Source organism: Manacus candei, unplaced genomic scaffold (assembly GCF_025592945.1).
Source record: "Manacus candei isolate 608988 ecotype Guabito, Panama unplaced genomic scaffold, ASM2559294v1 h1tg000120l, whole genome shotgun sequence".
Lineage (NCBI taxonomy): Eukaryota > Metazoa > Chordata > Aves > Passeriformes > Pipridae > Manacus > Manacus candei.
This window is the reverse complement of record NW_026138168.1, coordinates 12,742-29,404: the sequence shown is the minus strand read 5'-3', so window position 1 is coordinate 29,404 and position 16,663 is coordinate 12,742. Positions and strand designations below refer to the sequence as shown.

The window sequence follows — 16,663 nt, the reverse complement described above, 5'->3', positions numbered from 1 at the left end:
GCGGTCCCAGGAACGTAAGACTCATGCTGGGGACGCCGGAGGTAGGGTTGGCGACACGGGACAGAAGGCCGGGGACACAGGGCACCGGGTTGGGGATACAGGACAAGACTGGAGGCATGGGACACAGTCTAGGACCTGGGGTTGGGCTTACAGGACGCGAGGCTGGGGACACAAGGCACAAGGATGGGGAGACGGGCACAGGGCACAAGGCTTGGGGACATGGGGCAGTCCCAGGGACATTGGACACAGGTTGGGGACACAGGTCAAGGCTGGGGAGATGGACACAGTCCTGGGAACACTGGACACACGACTGGGGACATGGGCCACAGTTCCAGGGACACAGCTGTATCAGGGCTGTGGGGCAGAGGAGGGGACAGTGCTGGGGACACTGGATGCAGGACTGGGGACAGTGGGGGGAGCGGTGGGGGCTGATCACCCCAAACCAGCCCCACCTGGGTGGTCAGTCCCTCCTCACCTGGCCCCAGGGCTGCATTTGGGCTCCCTGCTTAGGCTGGGCTTTAGCTGAGCCTGCGCTGGGCCTAGCACCCTTCTCCCTTCATCCTAGAGCTTGGATTTGGGTTGTCCCAGCCCTGCACATCCCCACGGATGGGGCTGTGGTCCCAGAGGCTCGGCTCCAGAGCAGGGTGACGAAGACCCTGGGGGTGAAGCCCAGCAGCTGTGTCCAGAGCAGGTGCTGCCTGTGCACAATGCACAGGGACCGGAGTGACCCCGAGGACATCCTGGAGTGACCCCGAGGACATCCTGCCGATGGCACGGGGCTTGTTCCAACGGGCATTTAAGGTCACAGCTTGCCTTTCTGTGCCTCAGTGGCCAAAACAGACCTGGGGGCAGCTGCCTGCATGTCCTGCTGGCTGCCTGGGGGACCCAGCCCAGCCAGCGATGGGTTTGCAGCCTCCCCACAGTGGCAATTTACAGAGCAGAACCTCTTGTGCCGGGAGGGAGATGGAAATGAGCTGTGCCAGCTGGATTTGGGGGAGCGGGAAGTATCTGGCTACAAGGACAGGTGACCCCCAGAGGGAATCCAGAGTGCAGGAACTGGTCCAGTCACCCCAATCTGCTGGAGCCTCTTGCTTTTGCGAGTGGATTCCCAGTTAAAGAGTCCTTTATCTTTGGGCAAGGGGAGAAGCTGGAGAGATGTGTTTTCCCCTTCCATGGGCATCGCCACAAAACGCTTTGTCTGGACAGCAGATGGGACAATATTCCCAACCCTTATTTGGACTCGGCTTTGGGGAAGAGCTGCAGTTCCCCGGTGGCGCTGGAACACGGCTTGGAATCACAAACCAAAAAAACTGGCAGGTTTGGATTTCTTGTAGCCATGAAATTGAACTCAGGGAGAAAAATCCAGTCGGCTGTGGTGGGGGCTGCACCACTTCCATGCCTTGAAACCCCTGGTCCCAACCCAAAGCCCCACGTCCTGCAGAACTTGGGGTTTCTCTGCAGTGGTTGCTGATGCTCTCCCCTCTCTCTTTCCTACAGGAATATCTGCTGTGGCATTGATGTCTGCCTGTGCCGGGACACACCACCAGGCTGTGTCATACAGGGAGGTTGTGATGGACGGGGGAGGTTGTGGACATCCCTCGGGAATCTGGGGGCCAGCCAGGAAGCGTGGCCATTCCCAAGGCTCCAGTAGAGTGGCTTGACGAGCGAGCGGAGGAGGTTCAGCTCCGTTCTGGGCCCTCTGGGAGGGAAGCCGAGCAGGAGCAGCCCTCAGGGGCAGGGACAGAGGGTGGCACCGGGTGCCTGGAGCCTTTCCCACCCCAGTCCCGCGTGGATCCGGGATGCGGGGCCGGGTCCCCCGAGCAGCGCGGGGCCACTTCGCCCTCTGGTGGCGGGAAGGGGGAAGCGCGGCGAGGTGGCACCGGGGCTGTCCCCGAGCTGTCCCCGGGGGTGACGCGGCGACACCCGCCCCGACAGCTCCTGTGTGACCCGTGCACCGCCCCCCGCGGCGCTAAAGGGCTGCGGTTCCCTCGGGCAGCAGAACAGGTGACATTTTATTCCCAAAACAAAGCGCGAACAATAGTTAGCGCGGGACAGACAACGGACCCAAACCTGGTCTGAGATTCCCGATGGAAGATAAATAAAGGACACAAATAAGCAATAAATTGTTTGATGGAATGAGGATCACAGAGACCGGATACTTCCCGGAGTGTGTAGTGCTTCCCAGGACCAAACACCCGGCCAGGCACCGGAAGCAGCAGGCGGATGCTCAGCTCTTGACAGGGGTGGACGTGGCCTTCATGGTCTTCTTCAGGTGGTGGTAGTTGGGCAGGATCTTCATCAGGAAATCCAGCTGCAGCGTCTGGGGCTGGAAAGGGAGGCAGGGGAGGTCAGGCAGCAGCCCGAGGGAGACAGGGGGTGCAGGTGTGTCCCCCCGTGTCACACACCCACCTGCGGCCGCTCGGTCTGCACGCGCCGGAGGCAGTCGGCCCCGTAGATGACGGTGTTTTCGGGGATCACCTCGTAGGTGTTGATGTTACAGCAGGCCCCGATGATGCAGCCGCTCGTCAGGATCACGTTCCTGCCAACAAATGCTGCCAGAGAGGGAGGGGGAGAGAGGAATCCCTGTGAGAGTCGTCCCCCGCAGCGTCTCCAGGAGCAAAACCTCACCGGGGCCAAAGATGATGAGCCGAGACTTACCTTTGGATTCAATGACGTTGTTGTCTCCCACCTTCATCGCTTGGGAATCTACAGGTCTGTGCTAAGTAAAACTGTAAAATGCTTGGCTTTTATTTCAACAGGTAAAACCCTGATGCCATTTTCAAGCCAACATCCAGCACTGGGATGTTTGAACATGGATAGAGCCCACGCCTGCCTCCCCCCTGTATCGGTGTGGAAGTGCGGCGTATCCGTCACTCCACAGCAAGGATACAGCACCCAACCTCAAAAACATTGTTGGTGCCGATGACCATGGGTTTGGGCTCCACATCTTCAGTCTCTGGGGTAATATTTTCTGGATAGCTGCAAGAAGGAAGAACAGATTTCCCCGTCAGAGATCACAACTCAGCAACGTTCTGTTTGGCAGCTCAATTTCCTGACAGACTGAAGCCATGTATATCCCACCCGATCCAGCAGGACTGTCACAGTTTTGACACTGCTTAGGATTAGGATCCTTCTCCTCTGTCAGCTGGAGAAGGATTCACAGGGAGGATTTAGCAACCTTCCAGTATCTGAAGGAGGCCTACAGGGAAGCTGGAATGGAACTCTGTGTCAGGAACTCTGGTGACAGGACAAGAAGTATTGGGTACAGACTGAAAGAGGGGAAATTTAGGTTAGATATAGGGAAGAAATTCTTTACTGTCAGGGTAGTGCGATACCAGAACATGTTGTCCATCCAGGGCACTTGTGGCTGCCCCAACCCTGGAAGTGTTCAAGGCCAGGCTGGATGGGGCTTGGAGCGGTCTGGTCTAGTGGAAGTGCCTATGCCTAGTCCCTACGGAAGGAAATGATCTTTAAGGTCCCTTTTGGAAGGTGCTTAGCATCTAATAATTCTATGATTCCGTGACTTCTTCCCAAGCCGCAGTGCCACGGACGTACACAAAAGCATGACAGTTTGGGATTTTTATTTTTTTTTTTAAATAAATTCTGCCTCCCCAGGGTTTTTAAGCCCAGCGAGGCCCCGGTGACCCCCCGCCCGGTGCGGCACGGACCCGTTGATGATGAGCGCCTGCTCCTCGATCAGGTTCCCTTCCCCGATGACGATGGGCCCCGCCTCGGCGATGATGCGGGCCTTGGGGTGGATCACGGTCCGGGGCCCTGCCGGAACAGCGCCGCGTCACCCCGGGGCTGCGGGGGCTGACACGGGCCGGGGTTTGCGGGGGGGACACAGCCCTTACCGATGGTCACGTCCCCGCGGATCTCGCTCTCCACGCACACCACGGCCCCCGGCGCGATCTTCACGCTGCGGGCAGGGACGGGGCGGTCACGGGCGAAGGGGATCCGCCGAGAGCGGACGGGGCGGCCATGCGGGGAGGGGACGGCGCCTCCCGGGGGGGGTGTTGAGGGGATCGGGGGGCGATCGGGAGGGAGGATCGGGACTCACCTTTTCTGCGCCTTCTCCGCCATGGCCGCTCCGGGCGCCTGCGCGGGGGCGGGGCACCGGGGACGGGCGGGCGGAGCACCGGGGACGGGCGGGCGGGGCCGCCCCGGCTGTGCCACCCCGGCTGTCCCCGCCACCGCCCGCACGGATCCTGGAACCAATAAATCAGGCGTTTTGGGGGGGGCTCAGAAACGGAAAAAAAGGCCCGTGGGTTTTTTTAGTTTTTTTGTTTTTTTTTTTTTTTTGGGGGGGGGGGGGATGGATGGCTCGAAGTCCTGCGTTGCTGGCGCTTGGAACCAGTCCCAGCTGGGCAGTCTTAGGGCAGCGAAAGGGAAGACTCGAGTCCTGCTTCGGGAGTTTTAAGGGTTTGATGGCAGAGCCAAAATCCTGCGGTTTTGGGGGCTCAGGACAGGTGAGGGGGCGGAGGCGAAGCCACAAGGGGGGCGGGGCGGGCCAGTGGAAGGATTTGGGAGAATTTATTTCCAAAGTCGAGAACACCTGACATCTCGGTACAAATCTGCAACGGGACTAGGAAAAGACACACCCCCTGTTCTTGTCAGCGCTTTTATCATCCCTGCTCCCTACCCCCCCCCCGCTGTGGGGTTCTTCAAACGTGTGTGCAAGAACTTATCTTCTCTCGTACCCGGGAGTCAGCTCCTTTGGAATGCAGGAAGAGAAGACACCTAAAAATTTGTCTCTGGGAAACATGACTTTTTCCAGGCAGGACGCTTCCTTAAGCGAAAAACCCTAATCTCCTCCTAGTAAAATCTTTCAGAAGGATCTTCTACAGTTACAACCCCTCTCTCCTCGTCCCCGCCTCCCTCTTTCCCCGCAGCCACGGGGTTCGGGACGCCGATTAATAAAGCCCAAAGGGCCTTGAGCCCCCCACGGGGCCGGGACCGCTCGGCGGGTCCTCCTATGGAGTCCACAAACACCGCCCGACACCGCCGGCGCTCCGGCCCGTCCCGACATAACACATGGGGCTCCGGGGGCGGGGTCGGACTTGGGGCAAGTCCTGCACGTGTGGTCTCAGAAACAGACCTCGCGATTTCCAGCGCCTCCAAACAGCTGCCTTTGGGGAACAAAAACCGGGAACTGCGTTCCGAGCGCGCCCCGCGGGCTGTCCCTGCAGTGCCGGGCGGGTTTCGCCAGACGGCGCCACCGAGCCCGTTGGTGCCGCAGCCCCGCCCCGCTCCCCCCGCCCCGCAGGGGCCGCGCAGGGACCGCCCCGGCCCGGCCCCGCCCGGCCCCGCCCGCAGCCCTTTTACCGAGCGCCGGGGGCCGGGGAGGCTTCGGGGAGTGCGGGTCGGGAGGAGCCGCTGAGTGCCGTGTCCGTGTCCGTGTCCGTGTCCGTGTCCGTGTCCGTGTCCGTGTCCGTGTCCGTGTCCGTGTCCGTGTCGCCCCGCCGTGATCCCGGGTGTCCGTGCCCGGCAGGGCCGTGTGTGCGCGGAGACCTTCGGGCACCCGCGGGACGGAGGGTGCGGAGCTCGGCCCGGGGTCGGCCCGGGCTGTCCCGGCTGCGGCTCCGGCCGGGGGGGCTCGAGCGGCCGCCCCCGGGCCGTGCCGGGAGCTCGGCTGTGCCCGGGCCGGGGCCTCTCCCGGAGGGATGTGCGGCACGGCGGGGAAAGCGCCTGGAACTCTGTGTTGTGTACGCGAGTGTTTTCCCACTGTCTTTGCGCAGGTTCAGCTCTGCGGGAACTGCCCGGGGGGCTGCCGGCCAGAGCCCCCCGAGGACGGGGCTCCCCCCGAGCACGGGGCAAGTGCAGCCACCGGTGGGACCGGGTCAGCCTGCGGGAAGGTTTCCTGATTGCTCCCGTCCCCAAAGCAGCTGTGCCTCGTTCGCAGAGGTCCTGGCTGGGCAAGCCCGGCTCAGCACAGCACCGGGAGAGGCTGCACGGGAGGACGAGCCCGGCCAGGGGCAGGACACAGCCCAGCCCCGGGAGAGGTGACACGGCAGGGGATGTGCGGTGAGTGCTCTGACACGGGCTGGGCTGGAGGGTCTGTGCTGGGGGTGTGCGGCAGGGTTGGGCCCCTCGTGGCTTTGCGGAGGCGAGAGCGCCTTGTCCGCTGGGTTTGTGCACCGGGGGAGCCGGGGGCGTTTAGGGGCGCCTTGTGCTGGGCAGCGGGGGCCGGGTAAGCCCCTTACCTGCCGGGAGACCCCGGGGGAGCCGTGGCAGGACTGCGGGGCTGTTGCTCTCTGGGTGTCTCAGGGTTTGTCCCGGAATCCCAAAGGCTTTCCCCGTGCAGGGTTCCGAGGTGAAGACTGGTCTCACTTGGTTTCTTGGTGCTGCATTAATGCTTTTTCTCGTTCTGTGTCAGTTTGCAGCCTGGCTCGTGGTTTCCCCTGGTGCTGGGGAGTGGAGGCGAGTTGTGCTTCCTGCCGGGAGAGAGAACGGCCTTGGGAAGCTGCTCCATGAGCCACAGCTGTGCCGAGCCCGGGAGTCTGTCCAGGTAAGAGCAGGGCTTCTACTGCCAGTGAGGAGCTGGGTTTGCTGTTGGAAGGTAGAATATGCCCGTGCCTTTAAATGCAAGGACAGGCAGAAGCTGGGAGGGACCCTGAGCAGGTTTGGTGGCACGACAGCAGTTTGAAAAGACCTTGACTGTGGGAGAAGTGTCCAGGAGAAATGATTCCTTTTTTGCAGGGAGGCAGTTTGCAAGGACAGGGGGGTTGCTGTGCTCTCTAGCAAAAATACTGCCCTTGGGATGTGCCGGGTGAGGAAATGTTGGCCACGTGTGGGCTGGAGCAAAGGTGTGTGGGTGCCTGTGTGTGCCAGCCGTGGGTGTGCAGGAAGGGGGTTCTGGTGCCATTGGAGCTGCCAGGGAGCCAAAAGGGGCACAGTTGTCTGAAAAAGGTGAAAGCTCTGTTGGCCTCTGTTGACACCTGCATCAAAGGAGCTGCAAATTTTCCCCCTCTTGGTTGCAGACTTCACAAAGCTCCCAGGAAAGGAAGTTTTAGATTCCAACTCACCTTTATGCGCAAGGTTTCCTTGCTCTCTCAGCAGGATGTCGAGTGCCACCGTGTTCCTGAGGTCACCCTTTCTGCTGTTGGGAGAGCACGAGGTGGATGGAGAGGATCCCCAGGCATCTGCAGGCACAAAGACTGGTACAACTGCAATTTTCCTCCAGTCCTTGTGAGAGGGACTTTGAGGGTACCATGGGTAATGTGCCAGCTCTCCTGGTGGAGTTTTTCTCTTCTGCTATATTTGAACACAAAGAGTAAAACTAAAGTCAGGTCTGTTCTGGAGCATATTAAACTTGTGCAAAGCTCCTTCCCTCTGTTTATTTTCTGTTCTGGAAAGCACAGTCTAGGCTTCCTGGGCACTTCCTATTAAGTGATACCATGAAAAAAATATTGTACTAAAATGGGAAAGGAGCTGTTTGTTGGAGGTCAGATGTCCTTGATAAAAGCTTTGTTTTTTCACTCAGTAAGCTCTTAAAACATCTTAGAGCGTGCAGGAATGCCTGGCTTCTAAAACTCACCAATTGAGTCTTAGAGGCTTCTTTGAAGAGCTGAGTTCAGGCAGCAGAATTGGCCCCCCAGGAGGGACTCTGTGCCTGCTCTCCCGTGGCTCCAAGGGATCTCTGGCCCTTCACGCCGGCACCGAGATTTTCTCGGGAAGGGCCTCAGATCCCCGGACCAGTCTGGGACACAGGCAAGATCCCCCTGCATTTTAGGACCAAATTGGCCCCCTGGAGGGACAGTGCTGTTGGTGCCCCCCGGGTTGGGGCACCCCGAGGACTCCAGCGCGCACCGAAAGGATTATTCGGGGAGATCCTCGGGGTGCCCGGCCCTGGGGAGCTCAAAGCAAGGTCCCTGCAATGGATTCAGGCATTGCTGAGAGTATCCCAGGGGTACCTGTCCCTGCTAGACAGGGAGCTCTCTAATGGGCTGCAATTGGGTGATAAAAGTGGTGCTCCATGTGCCAAAGAAGTGTGGGATTGGGATTAAGAAATGAGCAGTGATGGTGCAATTGGCTGTTTTCTCTTGAATGTAATGGTAAGAGCTGCAGGAGTGCAAGGTGTGTGTTCCAGCCTCCAGCATTTGGTTTGCACGTGTCCTGGTCAGACACAGGTCCAACTTGCTCAGTCCTTAACCCAAGAGAGGGAGAATTAAGGACTGGCAGTGTTAAGGTGATTGATGTGACAGGGGTTAAACTGGGAAAACATTGGGTGATTCCTCACTTTGTCTATTTGCCAAACTCACCAAAATCTCTGCTAGGAAGGGATTGACTGGAAAAGTTGAGGCAGAAATGAAATTGGAAAGTGAGAATATTGAAACTGTAATGACTGAAACTAAATGTGTCCAAGCAGCAGCTCTTGTTGTGCAGGGAATAACTCCTGTCAGCAGGAAGGTCCCGACTGAAGTGGCAGCTGCAGTTGTTCCTGTGGTGTGGTCCAGTGGAATTCCAGGAAAGTGGAAGAGGGCAGAACCTGTAGGTATTACCCCTAATGTGGGATCTGTATGGGTAAGGCAAACCCAGTATCGTTTAAAATCAGAATTCCAGCTTGGATTGGTTGCAGTAACAGCTAAATTTGCTCATCCTGGTTTGCTCGTAGGACATAAATGCAAGAACCTGCCAAGAAAGGCAATGGCCAAGATGATTGATGAGTGCAGGACCTGAGAGAAGCACCTTGAATGACAACCTGGCGGAGTTTCCAGTATTGGATTGAAAAGATGGCCTTTGCTGCCTCTCCTTGAGCAAGGAAAGCCAAGAAACCTTTGCTTTGGAAGGAGGAAATCTGGAAAGCAGGAAGGAAGAAAAGAAGCCCCCTGACTCCTCCCTGAGCCCCAGACAACCCGTGAAGTGCCTTGCTGGGAATGGTAGGATGGGATGGACTCTGGATTGCTCCCTCTGGATGTGTGGTAAGACTGTTCTGCCAACTTTTCAAACAGCCTGTAAGAATTTGCTGCCTTGGTTAGACGGTGCAAGGGCAGCCTTTAAGCAGCTAAAGCATTCCCTGAGGAGAGCTCTGGGTCTGCCAGATCTCTCAGAACTGTTGGAAGCATCTTTTTTGGGGAGAGCAAACAAAGGACAAGGTGTGCAGTGACCCCCCTGAGAAGGGACTTTGAGTTAATGGCATCCCTGCAAGTGAACTTTGTGGGCTGTTCCCCCTGGAAGGCAGGTGATAGTCCCAGCTACAGTGATGGGGAAAATGGTTGAAAGGGAGCTCCAAAAGCTGGAAATCCTCCTGGAGGCTCTTGGCCAACAGAGTTTCCTGAGTTCCCCCTGCAAGAAGGATAGTGATAGCTTTTGAGTGCTGGTAGATCCTTTGAATAGATGGCCTTGAGTGTGTCCTTGTTGCACCAGTAGGCCTTGTCAAACTCCCTGTATTCCAGCAGATATACATATTGAAGTTTAAAATGATCTTCCTAAACCTTTGTTGTCTTGAGGCTCTCCCCTCAGGAACTGCAGGAACTCCTGGTGCCGCCTGGGCCGATGGATTGGACGCCCCAGCCCCTCCGTTCCTGCCCAGCCACTGGGTCCGTGTCCAGTGGTGGCACTGCCAGCCCTGCAGGTGAAGTGGGAAGGGCCTTTCCAGGTCTTGGGGGTCACATTTATAGCTGTTGACATTGCAGAAAAAGGACCTGGGGTCTCTTCTTCTTGAGTTCAGAAAGCTCCTTTTGGTTGGTGAGCAGGACAATGTGGATCCTTCAGAGTTCCCATCCGTGTTTGTGTCTCAGCCTGTCTTAGGATTCAGGGCTGTAGCTGTTGTTGGCACTGAGGAGTCAAACTCTGCTTTAAATAATGAGGCACTGCCCTAATGGCCAAGTGTCAGGAGAAAAGTGGGAATGATACCTGAGTGTTGACTTGTAACAAGAACTAATCCTTTTTGCAGTGGGATGTATCCTGGAAAGTGCACAGAGCTGAGCCAAGGGATTGAAAGGGAGCAACCAAGGGAGGTGAAGAAAGAAGGAAGAAGGGAAACGAGGCAGCAGGCAAGCAGCACCAAGTTGCTGTGTAAGCAGGTGAGTTGTGTTGAGGTTCCTCAGGCAGGCACTGAGGACTTTGAGAGCTCCAGACAGAGCAGACCTGGGAAGGCCCTCGGTGAAGCCCCTTGGAGATGTTATAAGGGTAGGTGTGTATGGTAATAAGTGTTGGAAAATGCCCTGAGTATGGAATAGGAATGCAGGGAAGGAAAATGAACCTTCCTGTAATGCTGCCATGTCAGCTGCAGTGGAGGTAGCTGCATGCGTCCTTTGGGAGCTGATTGCCAGGACACCAGGTGGGCTGGAATGATTCAAGAGCATAGGAATAACAGATTGCCTGGCTTCTAAAACTCACCAATTGAGTCTCAGAGGTTCTTGTAAGAAATTTTAGGTAACACCTGAACTTCTAGTGTGTACTTCTGAGTTCAGTTGGAAAGAGATTGTCCAGGGAACAGGAATCTTTCTTTCAAGTGCAAGAAGTTGCACTTGATGAGCTTCCCATCTGAGCTGATGCCCTTGGCAGGAGAGGTGCTCAGCAAGGAGGCTCTTTGCTCCTAGGCAGGAAGAAAGGCCAGTGCCCTTCCTCCCCAAGGCCCAGCCCAGCAGGGCTGGCAGGAGCTGCTGGTGTGGCTGCTCTTTGGGTTCTCAGCTGTGCCCGTGGGGTGGTGACATCGTGTTCCTGCCTGTGCTCCAGGGCAGCCAAAAGCCCCAGCACAGCCCCTGGGCCTTTCTGGGAACCTGAGCTATTGCAGTACTGGGGATGGCTTTGGTTTCCTTCTTTCCTCAGAGTAAAAGTGTATGGGAGAGTCTATGATCTCCCTGGTATTTGTATCATAACTGGTACTCGTAAAGAATTTCACCTTGTGTAATTTCCCAACTGACTTGGCAGTGGCAGATAGTTGTAGTGTGCTGGTTATTGTTTGTGTCTGAGTAGTTTGGTGTTTATTTGCCAAGGGAGGCTGTGGAATGTTATGGTATTTTTGCCCCAATATTTGGAGGCAGTTCCCTGGATGAGTTGATTTCTGCCTTGCTCCCTGGTGTCTAAGTTTTGAGGTGTACTAAGAACTGGTAGTTTTTGCAGTGGGATGTACCCTAGAAACTCCATGGAGCTGAGCCAAGGGATTTAGAGGGACTAAGCAAGCAAAGTAAAGCAAGAATGAAGAAGGGAACTGAGAGAGCAGCCAAGCAGCACCAAGTTCCTCTACAACCAGGTGAGTTGTCTTGAAGTTGATAAGGTGGTCACTTAGAACTCTGGGGGCTGCAGGCACAGGTGACCACCAGACACCTCTGATAGAGCACCTCAGAGACCTTATAAGGGTTTGTGTGTATGGAAACAGGTGTTGGGGATGTCCTGAATATGGAACAGGAATGCAGGGAAGGAAGATGAACCCTCCTGTAGTGCTCACCCCTGCCATCAGCTGCAGTGGAGCCACCTGTGTGTGCCCTTTGGGATCTGATTGCCAGGACACCTGGCGGGCTGGGATCATGGCAGGGTGTTGTAAGCAAGGAATGCCTGGCTTCTAAAACTCAACAGTTGACTCCTAGAGGCTTCTTTGAAGAGCTGGTTTCAGGCAGCAGAATTGGCCCCCAGGAGAAACTCTGTGCCTGCTCTCCCGTGACTCCAAGGGATCTCTGGCCCTTCACGCCGGCACCGAGATTTTCTCGGGAAGGGCCTCAGATCCCCGGACCAGTCTGGGACACAGGCAAGATCCCCCTGCATTTTAGGACCAAATTGGGCCCCTGGAGGGACAGTGCTGTTGGTGCCCCCCGGGTTGGGGCACCCCGAGGACTCCAGCGCGCACCGAAAGGATTATTCGGGGAGATCCTCGGGGTGCCCGGCCCTGGGGAGCTCAAAGCAAGGTCCCTGCAATGGATTCAGGCATTGCTGAGAGTATCCCAGGGGTACCTGTCCCTGCTAGACAGGGAGCTCTCTAATGGACTGCAATTGGGTGATAAAAGTGGTGCTCCAAGTGCCAAAGAAGTGTGGGATTGGGATTAAGAAATGAGCAGTGATGGTCCAATTGGCTGTTTTCTCTTGAATGTAATGGTAAGAGCTGCAGGAGTGCCAGGTGTGTGTTCCAGTCCCCAGCATTTGGTTTGCACATGTCCTGGTCAGACACAGGTCCAGCTTCCTTAGTCCTTAACACAACAGAAGGAGAATTAAGGAGTGGCAATGTTAAGGTGATTGGTGTGACAGGGGTCAAACTGGGAAAACATTGAGTAATTCCTCAGTTGGTCTGTTTGTCAAATTCGCCCAAATCTCTGCTAGGAAGGGATTGACTGGAAAAGTTGAGGCAGAAATGAAATTGGAAAGTGAGAATATTGAAACTGTAATGACTGAAACTAAATGTGTCCAAGCAGCAGCTCTTGTTGTGCAGGGAATAACTCCTGTCAGCAGGAAGGTCCCGACTGAAGTGGCAGCTGCAGTTGTTCCTGTGGTGTGGGCCAGTGGAACTGCAAGAGAGTGGAAGAGGGCAGAACCTGTAGGTATTACCCCTAATGTGGGATCTGTATGGGTAAGGCAAACCCAGTATCCTTTAAAATCAGAATGCCAGCTTGGATTGGTTGCAGTAACAGCTGAATTGGCTCATCCTGGTTTGCTTGTAGGATATAGATGCAAGAACCTGCCAAGAAAACCAATGGCCAAGATGATTGATGAGTGCAGGACCTGAGAGAACCACCTTGAATGACAGCCTGGCGGAGTTTCCAGTATTGGATTGAAAAGATGGCCTTTGCTGCCTCTCCTTGAGCAAGGAAAGCCAAGAAACCTTTGCTTTGGAAGGAGAAAATCTGGAAAGCGGGAAGGAAGAAAAGAAGCCCCCTGACTCCTCCCTGAGCCCCAGACAGCCCATGAAGTGCCTTGCTGGGAATGGTAGGACGGGGTGGACTCTGGATTGCTCCCTCTGGATGTGTGGTAAGACTGTTATGGCAACTTTTCAGAACAGCCTGTAGGAATTTGCTGCCTTGGCTAGATGGTGCAAGGGCAGCCTTTAAGCAGCTAAAGCATTCCCTGAGGAGAGCTCTGGGTCTGCCAGATGTCTCAGAACTGTTGGAGTCATCTTTGCTTGGGAGGGCAAACAAAGGCCAAGGTGTGCAGTGACCCCCCTGAGAAGGGACTTTGTGTTAATGGCATCCCTGCAAATGAACTTTGTGGGCTGTTCCCCCTGTAGGGAAAGTGATTGTCCCAGCTACAGTGATGGGAAAAATAGTTAAAAGGGAGCTCCAAAAGCTGGAAATCCTCCAGGAGGCTCTTGGCCAACAGAGTTTCCTGAGTTCCCCCTGCAAGAAGGACAGTGATAGCTTTTGAGTGCTGGTAGATCCTTTGAATAGATGGCCTTGAGTGTGTCCTTGTTGCACCAGTAGACCTTGTCAAACTCCCTCTATTCCAGGAGATATACATATTAAATTTTAAAATGATCTTCCTAATCCTTCATAATCCTGAGGCTCTCCCCTCAGGAACTCCAGGAACTCCTGGTGCCGCCTGGGCCGATGGATTGGACGCTGCAGCCCCTCCGTTCCTGCCCAGCCACTGGGTCCGTGTCCAGTGGTGGCACTGCCAGCCCTGCAGGTGAAGTGGGAAGGGCCTTTCCAGGTCTTGGGGGTCACATTTATAGCTGTTGACATTGCAGAAAAGGACGTTGGGTCTCTTCTTCTTGAGTTCAGAAAGCTCCTTTTGATTGGTGAGCAGAACAAAGTGGATCCTTAAGAGTTCCCATCCATGTTTGTGTCTCAGCCTGTCTTAGGATTCAGGGCTGTAGCTGTTGTTGGCACTGAGGAGTCAAACTCTGCTTTAAATAATGAGGCACTGCCCTAATGGCCAAGTGTCAGGAGAAAAGTGGGAATGATACCTGAGTGTTGACTTGTAACAAGAACTAATCCTTTTTGCAGTGGGATGTATCCTGGAAAGTGCACAGAGCTGAGCCAAGGGATTGAAAGGGAGCAACCAAGGGAGGTGAAGAAAGAAGGAAGAAGGGAAACGAGGCAGCAGGCAAGCAGCACCAAGTTGCTGTGTAAGCAGGTGAGTTGTGTTGAGGTTCCTCAGGCAGGCACTGAGGACTTTGAGAGCTCCAGACAGAGCAGACCTGGGAAGGCCCTCGGTGAAGCCCCTTGGAGATGTTATAAGGGTAGGTGTGTATGGTAATAAGTGTTGGAAAATGCCCTGAGTATGGAATAGGAATGCAGGGAAGGAAAATGAACCTTCCTGTAATGCTGCCATGTCAGCTGCAGTGGAGGTAGCTGCATGCGTCCTTTGGGAGCTGATTGCCAGGACACCAGGTGGGCTGGAATGATTCAAGAGCATAGGAATAACAGATTGCCTGGCTTCTAAAACTCACCATCTGAGTCTTAGAGGCTTCTTTGAAGAGCTGAGTTGAGGCAGCAGAATTGGCCCCCAGGAGGGACTCTGTGCCTGCTCTCCCGTGGCTCCAAGGGATCTCTGGCCCTTCACGCCGGCACCGAGATTTTCTCGGGAAGGGCCTCGGATCCCTGGACCAGTCTGGGACACAGGCAAGAGCCCCCTGCATTTTAGGACCAAATTGGGCCCCCCTGGAGGGACAGTGCTGTTGGTGCCCCCCGGGTTGGGGCACCCCGAGGACTCCAGCGCGCACCGAAAGGATTATTCGGGGAGATCCTCGGGGTGCCCGGCCCTGGGGAGCTCAAAGCAAGGTCCCTGCAATGGATTCAGGCATTGCTGAGAGTATCTCAGGGGTACCTGTCCCTGCTAGACAGGGAGCTCTCTAATGGACTGTAATTGGTTTCTAAAAGTGGTGCTCCAAGTGCCAAAGAAGTGTGGGATTGGGATTAAGAAATGAGCAGTGATGGTACTATTGGCTGTTTTCTCTTGAATGTCATGGTAAGAGCTGCAGGAGTGCCAGGTGTGTGTTCCAGTCCCCACCACTTGGTTTGCACATGTCCTGGTCAGGCACAGGTCCAACTTGCTCAGTCCTTAACCCAATAGAAGGAGTGTGGCTTTAAAAGGCACAGACTCTGTTTTGGTGGTATAAGGAAGACGTAGACCTTTATTATGACAATGCATAAGCTTATATACCCCAGGCAGAGCCATAGGTAGTTCAAGCAGAACAGTTGGTGATCTTCTACTTGTGCTTACTTTTTCAAGTCTACATAATACAGCCTGTGTTTTAATAGATACAAATAACTACATTTCTTAGCAGCCAAGGTCATTCTTGCAGTCTTGTGTCTTCTTCTTCCGTGTCCTCTTTGTCCTGCTTTCTGTTCCCATGGCTTTCTGCCAGCTTGTTGAACAATGTCCACTGTCCTGGGCCCGAAGGAGGTGACACTGTTCACCTCCATAATTCCCCCTTCTTTTTTTACAAATAAAACAGCCTTTAGTGCTTTGGTTATAGTTGGTTGATTGCATTGCATCAAGCATGGCACGCATATTGCAATACCCAGAAACATCCCCACACCGGCCCATCCCATCTTTACTATGGCTTTAACCCATCCTGATTATTCCCCAACTGTTCAGCAGGTTTTCCAGGTAATCCCAGCTATTCTTAACCTGCAGCTTTGCAACTCCCTCTTGCAGCTGTTGGATGCACTGTGAGTAGACTCAGAATGATCAGACAAATTCATACCACACCTTCCTTGTAATTCTTTACATTCACGTCCCTGAGCCAATAGTAAAAAGTCAATTGTAGCTCTATTCTGTAACACAGCAGGTCTGACTGAATTAACATCCAAAAGCAGTCCACTTAGTACCTTGCTTGTTGCATTTGTTTGCTTTGCAAGCCAGCATCCTAATTTGTTTCTTGTAGCTTTTGCTGTTCCTACAAGGGCAAATAGTGAAGCAAAAATTTGGGGTGCTTTATCCCAATAGGTTCCCCTCTCGTCAGAGGCTGCAGCAAAAGCAGGAGTAGAGTGTCACTTTGGTCTCACCCCAGCAGTGTGTGCAGGAGAACATCAGGAACACTGGGGACCATACAGGTCAGTCTTGCCCCAGCAGTGTGTGCAGGAGAACATCAGGAATATTTGGGACCATACAGGTCAGTCTTGCCCCAGCAGTGTGTACAGGAGAACATCAGGAACATGGGGGACCATACAGGTCAGGTGCCCAATTGTGCAAGGCCCTCTGACTGCACGTGTTGGAATTCCTGGCCATGCCCTGTCTCCACAAAGAAGAAATTCCTTTTGGAAGACTGCAGGGTTGGGTCAGACTGACTGAATGGTTTCCACTCCTCTGTTGTTGCACCACAGTGACTCATTTCCATACATGTCACCGTAGGCATTGTTCCCTGCTTCTCAGGGCTTGTCCAGGAGACAAAATTCCAGTGCTACAGAATAGATGGCTTGTGGTGCTCCCAAAAGTAGCCTTTGTGCCTTCAGGGCAAGTTCTGGTGCCCTTAGAGCTGTTGGGAGAAGTAGGGGTGGCAGTGAGAGGCCTGGAATGATGTTGCTGTGGCACAGACGTTGTTCCCTGGCAGGTTCTTGGGTTGGATTCCTTGGCTGCCACTTGGCAAGGCCTGGAAGGGCCTCAGTTGTGTAGGGAACCAAACATAGAATGGGAAAGCAAAGGGGGGGAGGTTCTGGTTTCAGAAAGGATCATTGCCTTCTCTTTCTGAAGGGACAGTGAGCTGGTCCAGCTGTGGCAAGAAGAGCAAGTGGGCTGTGAAGGTTTGGAGCACTCTGCAAGGTTCCTCATGCCCAAAGGAAGTGCAGCC

The 16,663-nt window shown here is 54.8% G+C and overlaps 2 protein-coding genes across 2 annotated transcripts; one reads left to right on the top strand and one right to left on the bottom strand.

The window, feature by feature from the left end:
• Positions 1-1,991: 1,991 nt before the first annotated feature.
• DCTN6 (dynactin subunit 6) lies at positions 1,992-4,157 on the bottom strand. The gene is made up of 7 exons (XM_051770599.1): positions 4,061-4,157; positions 3,855-3,919; positions 3,669-3,774; positions 2,891-2,979; positions 2,659-2,706; positions 2,410-2,552; positions 1,992-2,326 (listed from the first exon to the last, which is right to left on the bottom strand). The coding sequence occupies exons 1-7, from the start codon at positions 4,081-4,083 to the stop codon at positions 2,228-2,230; spliced, it is 573 nt and encodes a 190-aa protein (XP_051626559.1). The 5' UTR covers positions 4,084-4,157; the 3' UTR covers positions 1,992-2,227.
• An 864-nt stretch (positions 4,158-5,021) lies between these two features.
• LOC127462167 (collagen alpha-1(I) chain-like) lies at positions 5,022-16,287 on the top strand. Its single transcript, XM_051770590.1, has 13 exons — positions 5,022-6,002; positions 6,377-6,508; positions 7,060-8,490; positions 8,615-8,921; positions 9,450-9,574; positions 9,896-10,025; positions 11,068-11,197; positions 12,365-12,469; positions 12,594-12,900; positions 13,430-13,554; positions 13,875-14,004; positions 15,823-15,988; positions 16,048-16,287. The coding sequence occupies exons 1-3, from the start codon at positions 5,035-5,037 to the stop codon at positions 7,190-7,192; spliced, it is 1,233 nt and encodes a 410-aa protein (XP_051626550.1). The 5' UTR covers positions 5,022-5,034; the 3' UTR covers positions 7,193-8,490; positions 8,615-8,921; positions 9,450-9,574; positions 9,896-10,025; positions 11,068-11,197; positions 12,365-12,469; positions 12,594-12,900; positions 13,430-13,554; positions 13,875-14,004; positions 15,823-15,988; positions 16,048-16,287.
• The last annotated feature ends 376 nt before the right edge of the window (positions 16,288-16,663 follow it).

What these genes read in the sequence shown, in the direction of transcription:
- DCTN6 (XM_051770599.1), bottom strand. Translation starts at nt 4,083, where the DNA reads ATGGCGGAGAAGGCGCAGAAAAG. An exon ending in CAGGCGCTCATCATCAACGG is followed by an intron (nt 2,980 to 3,668) that starts GTCCGTGCCGCA and finishes TCCTTCTTGCAG; the next exon opens with CTATCCAGAAAATATTACCC. An exon ending in TGTTTTTGAGGTTGGGTGCT is followed by an intron (nt 2,707 to 2,890) that starts GTATCCTTGCTG and finishes ACAGACCTGTAG; the next exon opens with ATTCCCAAGCGATGAAGGTG.
- LOC127462167 (XM_051770590.1), top strand. Translation starts at nt 5,035, where the DNA reads ATGGGGCTCCGGGGGCGGGGTCGGACTTGGGGCAAGTCCTGCACGTGT. An exon ending in ACAGCCCAGCCCCGGGAGAG is followed by an intron (nt 6,003 to 6,376) that starts GTGACACGGCAG and finishes GTTCTGTGTCAG; the next exon opens with TTTGCAGCCTGGCTCGTGGT. An exon ending in GAGCCCGGGAGTCTGTCCAG is followed by an intron (nt 6,509 to 7,059) that starts GTAAGAGCAGGG and finishes CTCTCTCAGCAG; the next exon opens with GATGTCGAGTGCCACCGTGT.